Source organism: Otolemur garnettii, unplaced genomic scaffold (assembly GCF_000181295.1).
Source record: "Otolemur garnettii isolate 467f Iridium unplaced genomic scaffold, OtoGar3 scaffold00027, whole genome shotgun sequence".
NCBI classification, from domain to species: Eukaryota; Metazoa; Chordata; class Mammalia; order Primates; family Galagidae; genus Otolemur; species Otolemur garnettii.
The window spans coordinates 12,179,755-12,193,532 of record NW_003852422.1 but is presented as its reverse complement, the minus strand read 5'-3'; the positions used below and the strand labels follow the sequence as shown (position 1 = coordinate 12,193,532).

Genomic DNA, 13,778 nt, shown 5'->3' with positions numbered 1-13,778 from the left:
GAGGCTGAGGCAAGAGACTCATTTGAGTCCAAGAGTTTGAGGTTATTGTGAGATATGAATCCATGGCATTCTACCAGGGGGGACAAAGTGAGACTCTGTCTCAATGGAAAAAGAAAAGAATTTAAAGATGGTGGTAAAGGAGCATTTGGCCAAGCACAGGGCCCTTTATGGCTACACAGGTCACCTGGCCATGAAATTGTCTGTATGCGGGGTACAGCCTGCCCTACTCTTCTGACCTCATTCAAAATGTTACATCATCTTTATGAAGCTAAATTTTTCTTTTTCACTTTCCTTCTAGATTGAAACCATGGAAGACCTTTATGTGGCAAATGCAATCTTTGCCCTGAATTTCTTCAAGCAGCTGGCCAGAGTGAATCCCACCCAGAACCTCTTCTTCTCTCCTTGGAGCATTTCGTCCACCATGGCCATGGTCTACATGGGCGCCAGGGGCAACACTGAAGACCAGATGGCCAAGGTGAGTTTGAGTTAAAGCTCCAAATTACCACGCAAGTTCCTCACCTGAACTGCAGAAGAGCTCTTGTTTTATGCTCAGGAAGTGTTGGCTAATGGGGTCAGCAGTCATCACATGTTAATAAAGCACAGTCCTTACAACATGCATTCCTCAGACTGCAATCTGTGAACGAGCCAAACCACAAAAATTCCCAACTGCAGATGCCAAAGGTATACAGGAGTTGAGTAGCCTGTAAATAGTTAATAGTGACATCATATGTTTTAATAACAGAATGATCTTACTTTTCCAAGGGAGTATTTTGTACCTGTTATCTCATTCAGTTTAAGGCAAGTATGATTTTACAGATGAGGACACTGGCATTGTGCATAAAGCCTGCACTGTCTCCTGACTCCTAGCTCAGGCTTCTCTTGGTCGGCCACCGGGGAGTGTTTGCTCCCTATTTCTATTAAAGAATCACTCCTATTGATGTTAAAAGTGTGTTGCAAAAAGGAAACAATGTACCAGGGCTGTGGTCACTACATTCACAGAGGAGCGTGACAGGGATGTAGCTTCAGTGGACCTCACCATGTCATCCAGCCTGTGAGCTCATATCAACAAAATGCTGGATGTGGTGGCTCTCGCCTATAATCCCAGCACTCTGGGAGGCTGAGAGAAGTGGTGTGCTTGATCTCAGGTGTTCAAGACCAGCCTGAGTAAAAGTGAGACCCCTTCTTGACTAAAAATCAAAAAACTAGTCACCTGTTGTGGCAGCATCTGTAGTCCCAGCTATTCAGGAGGCTGAGGCAAGAGGATAGCTTGAACCCAGGAGTTTGAGGTTGGTGTGAGCTATGATGCTGCCATGGCACTCTACCCAGGGCACAGAGTGAGACTCTGTCTCAAAAAACAAAAAAAAGGAACTTGGTGTTACATACAGCCAGTCTTCAGAATCAGGGTGGATGAGGCGTGGAACAGCATTGCGGTGGATTTCTGTAACAGGGCTGCTCCCTTCCTTCCTTGGTGAATAGACACAGACCCAGCCCAGTAACCTTTCCACTGAGGTGGGGCCTGAGCACGTGCTGAACTACACCCTGCACACGGAGACAGTCTTAGGGATTTCATTCAGCGTATAGAAAATTCTTATGATCTGTTATTTCCTAGGTCAGTGAGCTGGACATGGTCATCATATAATTAAAATTCCTTTGCTCTCACATACACACGAATGTGTTCAAATCAAATGCTCTAAGCACAAGCAACACACTGTGCTTCTGGTCACACCAAAATGCTGCTGGCTGGCTTCTAGTTTCCCAAGAGAATCGTACCTGAGTCCACGCACATCCTTTCCAGGGCGACCCATGGAATGTGGGCCTCATCTGCAGTGTGAGAGAGCATTGGCCAATCTCACTGCTGAAGGACAAGAGATGGATGAATCACCCTCTGTGACAGTTTAAACGTTGAAACTTACAACAAAACTCAATTGCTCAACTCTCTGATACCAGCAGCATTTTGTAATACTCTTTCCTCTTCATTGTAATTATTTTGTTTTAAAGTATAAAGATAGCAAACTGACAAGAAAACTTTAGAAAACATTCAGGTCTTTTTTTTTTTTTTTAGTATAAAGGAATCAGAAGTAATATGTTTTGGGGAAAAATACTAAGGGAAGTACTCTGGGTTGCTAAAGCAAAAAATTTGATTTTGATACTAAAGGAAAATTAACTTATTACAGATAGATTTCTTGTATCTAGTAGAACTTTAAGCCCTTGGAAGTATGCAAGGATTTTACATAGTCTTTTTTTTTTTTAATGACTCCACACCATGTGCAGATTTTATTTATTTTATTTTATTTTGCATGTTTTGACACTGTTTTTTATATAGACATTGCTGTATAAAGTTTAGTAATTCAGCAGGGAAGTGTAACTGCTCTCTCTGATTCTGATTGTAGGTGTTTCAGTTTGACAAAGTTGGAGTCCAGGAAGTGGCCCCGGTGACCCCAGAGAACTTCACTGGTTGTGAATTCACGCAGCAAATTCAGAAGGGCACGTATCCTGATGCTATTTTACAGGTATTTGACTCATCTGCTCAATTTATTTTGCATTTTATTTCTAGAATCTTGTGTTTTAAAGTCACGGTGTTAGTCTGGGAAGGAACTTTGGACAACTTCCCCCTTTCACAAAGAAAATTAAGACTCGAGGTCATTAGGAAAAATACATATGAAGAAGGGCAGAGTCAGGGCAGACTCCAGACTTCATGACTTTCAGAACAAGGCTATTTCTAAATTCTATCATGCCCCTGTGTGAGTATGTGTAATCTATTCTAAAACCATGCTGGAGACTACCTGAAAACATGTATGGATGAAGATTTCCAGAGGACAGAGGACAAGAAGTGACAAATAACCAAGAAATGGGGAAGGCCAGGGCCAAAGACTGTATGACAGGTCATGGATGCTCAGATATGTCTCTCTCACCATCTTTCTATCTGTCTATCTATATATCTACCCACCCATCAGTTATATATCCTATCTATCTATCTATCTATCTCAGATAGTAGTACCTGTCCTCAATACTTCATTTCCCTACATGTCAGCTACCCAGCTAAATTATAGAAATTGGGTACAGATGTGCTCCTATTGGAAACCAACTTCTACAGTCACGCTCTTGAGGTAGACTATGGAATCTCTAAAAGCTTCCTTCCTGGGATGCTGGTGCTCCATCTGTCCACGACACAGGAAAAGGATGGGTCAGAGGAGCAGAGAGGCCCCTATAAGATGGAGACCCTCTCCTGTGGCACCTGGCAGCCCATCTGTCCTCCACTCCAGTCCAGGCTGCTGTTGGAACCAATGCTGGTATCTGTCATGTGCTTAAAAGCTGCAGGTTGAAGATTGAATTCTCATTCACCCTTTTTGTTTTCTAAGACCTTCATTTTCCACTACATAAGCTAACTCCATAAAATGGGTACTTGTAGATGAATTTTGACTTTAGATAGACCATTACTAAGGTAATATTTTCTCCCCCAGATTTATTGAGGTATAGCTGGCAAAAAATGTACATAATCAAGGTGTACATCATGATTTAACTATACATTGTGAAATGATTATCACAGTCAAATTAACACATCTGTCACTACAATTAGTTACCATTCGTGCGTGCAGTAAGAATGCAAAAATACTTTCTTTGCAAATTTCAAGTAAAGAGTAGAGTATTATTAACTGAAACCACTCTACTATACATTAGATTCCTAGAACTTATACATATACCCAGAATTCCTTAAAGACCTTGAAATTTAAGGAACTGAAAAGGAGTCTATCTTTCCTCTTGGCTGTCGGTTACTTCCTGCATAAATCTAACCCATAGACACAGCAAACTTTGAAACAAATTAAAATTTTTCTTAGTTGTAATGCACCATATCATTATCAAAATCACTTCCTTAAAGACTCCTCTGCACTGCCAAAATAAAAAGAGAATATACATTAATGCAGCATTCAATCCTTGTATTGAGAAAACATTGTTATTGCTTAAGAAATATCTTAGTAGTCCTGCGTTATGTACCAAGAATCCCTTCTTTCTGTTCAAGGCACAAGCTAGAGATAAAGTCCATTCATCCTTCCGCTCTCTCAGCTCTTCAATCAATGCGTCCACAGGGGATTATTTATTGGAAAGTGCCAATATGCTCTTTGGAGAGAAGTCGGCAAGATTCAAGGAAGTAAGTGAAACCTGTAACTGAAATGGCTGCATCCCAAGCCAGCAGTGAGGTCACTCTCAAAGCTATTTTCTACAACTCTCCAATTCATACAGGCAAAGCTGGAATTCAACACCTGTGAGTTCCCAGGCTGGGCTCACATATCAGCTGTCCCTTCAGCTCCCTCCGTGGGTTCTTCCTTTTCCTGTTATAAGTGTCCCAACAGGAAGTAATAAATCAGGACAATGAACCCAACCATTTTCCTAAACCACTATTCCCTTAGCCAAACTTCTGTCCTCTTATTCAGTGTCTATAATGCAAAGAGTGTACAAGGGTGTATGGGATGTGGGGAAGGGGTCGATAGGGAACTTGCAATCTGCAGTGTTTCGTCCCCTCAGCCCACCCCCACCTCAGCTGATCACCATGCATAGGCCCAGCCCAGGCTTCCCGTACCTTCCAATTACACCATGTCCTTTTCACTATATATTCTACTCAACTACTGGCATTGTCTTGCTTTAAAGGAATTCATGCAACTCTGTAAGAAATACTACTCTACAGAACCCCAGGCCGTTGACTTCCTAGAATGTGCAGAAGAAGCTAGAAAAAAGATTAATTCCTGGGTCAAGACTCAAACCAAAGGTAAAACCAAGAAAATATGGTATTTTTCTTTTCTTTTTTTCCACTTAGAGAACTCTGAACTGTTTTTTTTAAACCATCCTTGGACTTGGATCTCCTCTCTTTAAAATTTTCCCAACTCTAGTTACTTTGTTTAAAGTAAATTTATGTCTGTTTAGATGAGTTGTATTTTAAATTAAAAAAAAATAACTGAGATCCACTAAAAGAGGATGTGTTCAATACTTAAATATTCTGATTTATAACAGGAGAAGAGGCAGAGGTTTTCAAACACAGGAAATATCAGTGTTGAAATGCCTGTGCCCACTCTGGACAAAAAGAAAAAAAAAAAGCTCGATCCTGGGCTTAGTAATTGGTATAATTTGTAAAGAATATTAGTAGAGAAGAAAAGGATCATAAAAATACTTAAACTCTCTCTTCTCTTTTAACATTCAAAGCCAATCCATTGTCAAGACCTGTTGGTCCTTGTTTTTTTCTTTTTTATTTCTTTTGGTACTTGATTATCTAAGCCACTTTTACCATTTTAATTCATGTCATTAATTTTTCCATAGACTTCTGCCTTCTCCTCTATTTTATGTTACAAGAACTCAAACTTAATCAAATCATTCTTTCATTATTGAGTTCATTCATTCAGTCAACACATTTATACACCATGTACTATGTGTGAAGAACTGTATGTTGGGATAAAGGTAAAAAATGGCATGCCTGCCATCACAGAACTTACAGCCTGGGGGTGGCGTTTGATCACACTGGCAATTGCTATAGAGTAAGGTGAGTGCTGTAACCGGGAAGTGTGGGTGTGTGTAGGAATATGTAAGAAAGGGTTCTGCCCGGAGTAAGAGATGTGTAGGTTGTGATCAGGAAGATAAGTGGGAGCTGAACTTGTCGAAGCCCTGGTGGCTGCAGAGAGAGTTCTGGACAAAGTATGCAGTTCATGCCGAGGTCCAGAGGTGCTTGACCCTTTAAGAAAACAAATGGAATTTGGTCTGACAGGTGTGTGAGTGCTAAGTGCGGAAAGGGGATGAAACTGAAGAGGTAAGGGAGCATGCCTATCATGCTGTCCTCCACTAAAACATTTCAGTGACCTCCTACTGTCCTTGGGGGAAGGCCTCACTCTTGACTTTGACTTCTGAGTCCTCCATGATCCAGCTGACTGCACCCGACTCCTGCTGGTTCCTTGAGCCCCCACCCACACCGTATACTCCCCGCTACCTCCAAATTTTCCTACATGGATCCCTCAACTGTAGCTTTTAATATGACTGGCAGCCTGAGTCCTACCCCCTCCCCAAACTGTCTCCTCTCCACTTTCTGACCTTTACTTTTTCTCAACTCATTTTCTGCTTTCTGAGCTTACAACTCACATTAATATTTGCGGGGTAGGGCTTTGAACTGCTGTCGGATGGACATTCGTTTGCTTTGCCTTTCCACCCACACTATAATCTGCGGGCTACTATGTTACACTTCTCTTGTGTCCTCATAAAAATTAGTGCAGTTTTTTGCTGACAGAGAAAATCCTTCATTCTTCTGAATTTCCAAGTAGAACTATAGGCCTTAAGTAATTGCTGAATAATAACTTATAAATGTATTTGTAAGAGGAAAAAATAGATTTTTTTTATAGATGCAGAATTGTTCCTGTAGTTCACAGATTCAGGAGCTGTGAGGATCAGAAATGTCCAAGGAGGGCCCCTGTCCCAGCTGACCACCCTGTGGTGGTGAACGCCCGCTGGCTCATCTAAGATCCCACTGACAGTAATGGTGTCGGGGTTACCTCTTCTGATCCTTACTCTATTCCAAAATTCTTCAATTGGAAGTTTAAAGATTTTGATAATGTAATGCTGAAAAAAAAGTCCCCTCAAACAGATTTTTGTTTAACTGCTACGTTTAAAACAGTTTCAAGTTCATGTACATGGAAAATGTATGCAAACTAAGTTCTAGAGAATTACAAAAAAAATCTTTTCTGTTTATCTGAAAATAGTTGATTTTCTTTTAGTTCTTCATTTGCATCGTGGAGTTTTAAATTATTGTTCTTAAATATTGACAGACAACTGCCACAAAGGAAGCAGGTAAAGTGAAATTAGCAGAAGTGAAAATAAAAACAAAAACAGCAAAAATGAAAGCGACCTGGAAGCTTTGCTTCCTTTAAAGAACCGTATGAATCATTTTCCTCTTTGAACATTGTGTTGAATGGCTGTAAATCAGTCACTTGTACTGGCAAAATGCCAAGCGGTCTTGGGCAGATAGTTTTACCAACCTTATAACCATTTGAGAAGATTGCCTGTTTTAGCGTATTATGATCAAAGACTAGTTTTCTCATATGTATCACAAAATTAAATGCAACATTAGTAGATCTCAATACTAACCAAAAAGAGTAATGCTTAGGTAGTCTGGTGAAAGGACACAGTGAGTGGATATATTGAAGCTGGGACCACTGTGACCTTTTTATTAGTCTGCTGTCTGTCGGCCGTTAGCAGAGAGTGTGGGTTGTAGAGGAAGAATTTTTACTAGGTTAGCAGCATTGTTTGGGGACATTGCTAACCTCTCTCACCACAGTGTTCTTGGGTGTAAAATTACACTAGTAACACCTACCTAATAGAGTAGTTGTGAGGATTAAATATAATAAGGTATTTTAGGGTGGCTCAAAAGGGTAGGGCGCCGGTCCTATATGCTGGAGGTGGCGGGTTCAAACCTAGACCCGGCAAACAACAACAACAACAAAAATACTAAAAAAAAAAAAAAAAAAAAAAGGCATTTTAGTGGTTGAAATACCATAAAGCGGGTACTCATTGTAAGTGGACTGTTTCTTAACTTAATTAAACCAATTTTAATTTTTTAATGACTGTGTTCAGATGTCATCATTTCTGAGAGCTTCTCTGGCTCACTCCTCACTCCTTCTCTGAGTTGCCATAGCACTTTGTCTCATTAGGTCAACGATAGAACTTACCACAGATTGTGTCCCAGCTGACTTTGAATGTCTTTTCTGGTATTCTCACCTCCTCCAGGACAATCCTTCCTTTCTTATCCCTTATATCTGCACCACCCTTAGTTTGGGTGCAGCACAGCATTTAAACAATGTTTTGGAATGGTGAGTGTGTCCAGTTGCTGGAGTGACTAGATCAGATCTGGGAATACTAAGTGACATATTTTGGAAAGGCACAGTTATGTTCCCTACAAGCCTCACTTTCACTTCCTTCGGAATTGAATAACTCTCAACTGCAAAACTTGGAGAAAGTTATATAAAAGGAAGTGAAAAATGCCCTCGCCGAATTTGGTAAAAAGTCTAAATTTTAATGCGTTATTTCTCATTTTTTCTCTGGGATTTTGCAAGCCTCCTGAGAAACTTGTGCCAATTTTCACTTTATGTTTGAAACACATCTGGAGACAGCCTTGAGCTTGAGGACCAGCAGCTCTGCAGTTTGACCAATGTGGGCACTGAGTTTGATGGCTGCTCAAAAGCTTTGATACATCATAATTTCACAGTTCTGGATCAGGAAACCTAAACATATGTTATGTTTTCTGTAGGCAAAATCGAAAACCTGTTACCTGAGGGTTCTGTGGATGCAGAGACGAAGATGGTCCTGGTGAATACTGTCTACTTCAAAGGAAAGTGGAAAACCCCATTCGAGAAGAAACTAGAAGGGCTTTATCCCTTCCGTGTGAACTCGGTATGACATAACTAGATGCATTTTCTTAACTTATATTGTAAGGCTTTTGACAAGACAGAGACAGAAAAATTTATTCTCCTTCGTGACTTGCTAGCAACTGGATATAATTCAATAGCTTCCTGAAAAGCAGTGTGGGTGGAAGTGAAGACCACGGGCTTTATAATTTTATACACCTGGACTCAAATGTTGGTTCTAACACTTACCAGCTGTGAGCTTACTAACCTTCCATGCATTTTGGTTTTAATTTATGAAACTAGGATAATATAATTTGCGATTTCAATTAAAGTGCAGTAAGTGTTCAATGAGAATTAGCGGGGTCCCTGGCCCATATTAGATTCTGAACAAATATTTATTACTGTTATGATCTATGTTCTTGTTTTATTACCTATTTATTTACTGTTTTCTATATTAGTAAATAGTGGATGTCAACTTGAACAAGCTAATAAGATCAGGTCACCCTCTGTAAGGATCTGTTAATAATTTATTTTGTTGATTTTAAAAAACACAGTTTTTCAACTCTAAAGAGAGCCCATTTTCTTTCGTGTCTAATTGTGAATCTCTTGGCATCTTAGAATTGACTTTCGTATTTTACTTCTTAATAATTTTAGATTCAGCGCATCCCTGTACAGATGATGCTTTTGCATGAAAAGCTGAACATTGGCTACATACAAGAGCTGAAGGCACAGATTCTAGAAATGCCGTATGCTGGAGATGTGAGCATGTTCATCTTGCTTCCAGATGAAATTGCCAATGTGTCCACAGGCTTGGAGATGGTAAGGCTTCCAACCATCACTTCTTTTAAATTTCTGGGGCTAAATGTACCTTTCATGAGATGAACATCTCCAGCCTAGGAAATGGTGTGTAATTTCTCAGGGAACTATGTGAATCATTTGATAGACAGTAAATGTGGCATGTCTCAAAAATGCATTCAAAGCTTTAAGTATGTCATACACGCTACCTTCTTGCAAAAATCTGACTCATCTGTTAACTTTGAATGTCACCCATAGTGTAGGGAAGTTAAAGTAACTGGTTTTTAACACGACACTTGGAGATGTTTTCCTCTCTTCTGTGACATTCACTGTGTTTTCTGTTTCTCTTGTTTTGCTTTCTTCTTTGTTCTGGTTCGCAGCTGGAAAATGAAATAACCTATGAGAAACTCAACAAGTGGACCAGCAAGGACACGATGGTGGAAGATGATGTGGAGGTGTATATCCCCACGTTCAAACTGGCAGAGCGTTATGAACTCAAACCCATCCTGAGGAGCATGGGCATGGATGACGCCTTCAACGAGGGCCGGGCCAATTTCTTAGGCATGTCGGAGAAAAATGACCTGTTTCTTTCTGAAGTGTTCCACCAGGCCACGGTGGACGTTAACGAAGAGGGCACAGAGGCAGCTGCCGGCACTGGAGCCGTGATGACAGGGAGAACTGGTCACGGAGGCCCGCAGTTTGTGGCTGATCACCCTTTCCTTTTCTTTATCATGCACAAAATGACCAAAAGCATTTTGTTTTTTGGCAGATTTTGCTTACCCCCAAACTGAAAAGCTCTATTTGTATACATGATTTTGTAGCATGAGCCGTAAGCCGCAGTATTCCTATCTCAAGTGCCAGAAGCTTAGAGACCTTTTCTACATATTTCTGTCCCTCTGGACAGCTTCTGCTACACATGAAGTATAAACACAGAAAGAAGTAGACAATCGTCAATCGTAACATGACAACCTTATTAATCATTTGTTCTCCTAAAATGGGGTGATGCCCGTTTAGTTTTTCCTTAATTTTATAGCATTAACATTTTATTTATTATTTTATATAATGAAAGGTTTTTTTAATTGCTCAGCCTACTTAATGTAACTGATGAAGTTACAGAAGCAGGTGATCAGTTTATTTTCTGTATAAAGAAATGTATTTATATATTCTTACAATGAAGCACGAGTAGAGGCCCCTCCACGCCCTTCTATAATAAATACCTACAAGAAAGCATTGAACAATGGGCAGACACAGTTACGTGAGTTTCTCGAATGCTATGTATCATCTATATGTATCTGGAAATTATATGAAATGGCAAATATATAACAAATAAACATATTTGCACACAGCTACATGTTTGTTGGCATTGCATTAGGTCTGCAGATCATAAGACCTGTTATACCCTGATGTCCCAGAGTTCAGCATCATGGTTTATTGAAACAATAGACAAGATGAAGGACTCAGGGCTATAACCACACTCTGGCAAGAAGATCCAGGGTTCAGAGTGAATAGAATGGGGTTGTGTAAAAAATTCATTAGAGCTGCCTTCTCACAACAGCAAGAGGCATAGCAATTCAGAATGGTTAACGTCAGAGTGAGGAAACCAGTGTCTAAACTTCAAGGACACCAGAAAGAACCATGGAGTTCAGTGGGCCAGACACAGAATAAGGTTTCAGGCCTTGAGCAGAGAGGGGAGATAGGCAGGGTGCAGGAGCAGGAAGGGAATCAGAAGGCAGCTCATTTTAAGGAATTGGAAGGCAACGTATTTAAGGAATCAGAAGGCAGCTCATTTTCTTTCAAATAGCACTGAATACTTCTGAGTGGGTCAGAGGCAGAGCAGAACAGTATTTAAGAACTGGAAACTAAGGTAAATCAAATATTTGGGGGCAGAGTATAGTGAGTTCCTGGAATGTACCACACTCTGGAACACAGTCAGCAGGGAAACTTGACTGACCAGAGCACGATGGCAAAGAAGAAGTCTTAGGACCTGACTCTCTGCCTCTGGATCCCCGTTCTGACACTTACAGGTGGTCTAACCACGGGCCAAGCGTGATGCTTCTTTGCTTCAATTTTCTTTCAGTGTAAACTAGAGAAGATATTTCTCTTGTCATAAGGTTGCTATGATGATTAAATGAGTTCATATGTATGGAGCAATTAAAAGGATACTTAGCATATATGGTGTTTAGTAAATACTAATAATTATGTCCTTATGTTTGTCAGTAATAAAACTGTTTCACTGTCAGCTAGTCAATCATATGCACAGAAGCCCAGAAAACTATTCAGCTATTATTTTAATGCTCAAATCATGGTGAACTGCCTCTGATCAGGCCTGGGCTTCTTGCATCTTCCTACTTACTGTTAGATTCACCTTTCTAAGCACTCTAATAGTTCACTCTGCAAGGTTGTATGTGGTAACTTTGTGAGTCATTGTGAGCCTTAAAATATCCATATTTCACTCTTATTGAGTAGACTTGGGTATAGAATTCCAGGTTCACAGCACCCTTCAGTACTTCAGGCACAGAATTCTATTATCTCTTGACACCCAAAGTTGCTGATGGGAAACTTGAAATCAAGATAATTATTTTTCCTAATAATTTTTAATAATTAAAAAACGATTAATTTTTCTTTTGTTCTTGATTATATTTTTTCACATTTTATTGCCTTAAGTGTATTTTTGTGTCTTTAAAAAATACACCCTGTTCGTTAGCAATTTTTTCCATCTGGAGACTGATATTTTTCTTCAGTTCTTGGAAACTTTCAGCCATGGCTATGGGCTTAAGGTTTGAATCTCCTCAAAACTCTTACACTGAAATGCCAGTGTCCAATGTGATGAGATTTAGAGTTGGGGTCTTAGGGAAGTAATTAGAGTTATGTGAGATCATGAGGGTAAAACTCCATGATGGGATTAGTGCCCTTATGAGGAGCTGAAGATGCCATGTCTTTTTATTTCTGCCATGTGAAAAAGGCAGCCATTTGTGAACCAGGGAGAGGGCCCCCACAAGAACCCAACCATGACATTTCCAGTCTCCACAACTGTGATGAATAAATGTTGTTTAAGCTCCCCAGTTTATAGTATCCTATTACAGCTGACTAAGGCAGCAATCATCTACCCCCACCCCCTGCCCCTATTCTCTTCTTCTGGATTCCCATCAGAATAATATTAGTGTAACCTGGGGCTCTTCTCTCTGCTTCTAAATTTGTTTGAATACCAAATAAGTTCACATGGTCCTAAGACTGAAGATTATCAAAAAGACTAGCATAAAACCTCTTTGTCCTACTCCTGTTCCCTATTCATTTAGTTCCTATTCCTACATCTTTACTAGTAATATATGTACAGTTGATACACACACACACACACACACACACACACACATAGGGCAGACCATAAATAAAAATAACAAACAAATTTGTTATAAATACTATGTTACTAACTTAGGATATACCTTTCTCTAATCCCCCAACAAGCAATAAAATAATGCACAACCATAATTTTATTGCTGTGGATAATATATCTGTCTGCAGGAGTCTTAAGAAGAAATAGGAAAGGATTCTAGAATAGATATTAAAAGAAAAATAAGAAAAACTTCATCGGTGACTTTAAAGAAAATAACACAATTTCTTGCCTGATTCAGCAGAATCTATATTGATGCGTTTACTACAATATAACAACCAGAGAAACTCTTCCTATTGTGCAGTGATGCAGCTCAAGCCTTACTCTGGTCAACTGCTATCAGTCAAGGTGAGCAGTCCTTCTACCTGGAGCCTCCATATGATAAAAATCAGGAAGGCATCCTGGAATTTCCTAGCACAGGTTTCATATCCTTGAAAAATCCAGAGTAACATTCTACTCTGGTTTCCACACCAACATTCAAATATTAAACCCTGAACCGCTTGCCAGAAGATATGTGCAACTCTGTGAAGAGAAAAAGAGGCCCTACATAAAGAAAAACATACCAAATACAACAGTAACAGAAGCTCCTCTTTTCCCTTAATCCCTCGATTTTTCCTGCTGGTGTTCATCTTTCTCCTCTCTCCCCCACCATTCCTCCATACACATGCAAATGAAACAACTGACCCATCATTTCCCCTTTACAACACATAAGGAGGAAGATTCCTAGGGGGGAATAAAAGAACTAGAAAATGCTGAACTAACATCCCACACAATAACTGTGTCTAAAACATTGATCCACAAAAATAAAGACCATATGATTCTTTCAGTCAATGCAGAAAAGGCTTTCAATACTATCCAGCATCATTTCCATGATACAAACACTGAAGGAAATAGGCTTAGGTGGGACTTTCTTAAACTGATAGAGGCCATCTACAGCAAACCCACAGCCAATATCATATTGAATAGAGTAAAACTGAAAGGATTTCTACTCAGATGTGGAGATAGACAAGGATGTCCACTGTTACCCATTGCTATTCAACATAGTACTGGAAGTCCTAGCCATCACAATCAGGCAAGAGAAGGAGATCCAGGGTATTCAAATACAGACAGAGACAGATCATGTCATCAGCAAACTCTAGTTCTTTGCAGATGACATGATCTAATACCTGGAAAACCCCAGGGACTCAACTACAAAGTTCTTAGTAGTGATCAAGGAATATAGC

At 39.8% G+C, this 13,778-nt stretch overlaps 1 protein-coding gene across 1 annotated transcript; it reads left to right on the top strand.

Moving 5' to 3' along the window:
- The first annotated feature begins 294 nt into the window (after positions 1 to 294).
- Positions 295 to 9,958, top strand: SERPINB2 (serpin family B member 2). Its single transcript, XM_003788461.2, has 7 exons — positions 295 to 475; positions 2,391 to 2,510; positions 4,019 to 4,147; positions 4,645 to 4,762; positions 8,276 to 8,418; positions 9,027 to 9,191; positions 9,548 to 9,958. Exons 1-7 carry the CDS (start codon positions 308 to 310, stop codon positions 9,956 to 9,958), a joined length of 1,254 nt encoding a protein of 417 aa, XP_003788509.1. The 5' UTR covers positions 295 to 307.
- Positions 9,959 to 13,778: the final 3,820 nt, after the last annotated feature.

Coding starts and splice junctions, on each gene's coding strand:
- SERPINB2 (XM_003788461.2), top strand. CDS start 308: ATGGAAGACCTTTATGTGGCAAATGCAATCTTTGCCCTGAATTTCTTC. Junction 2,511..4,018: donor ATCCTGATGCTATTTTACAG/GTATTTGACTCA, acceptor TTTCTGTTCAAG/GCACAAGCTAGAGATAAAGT. Junction 4,148..4,644: donor AGTCGGCAAGATTCAAGGAA/GTAAGTGAAACC, acceptor CTTGCTTTAAAG/GAATTCATGCAACTCTGTAA.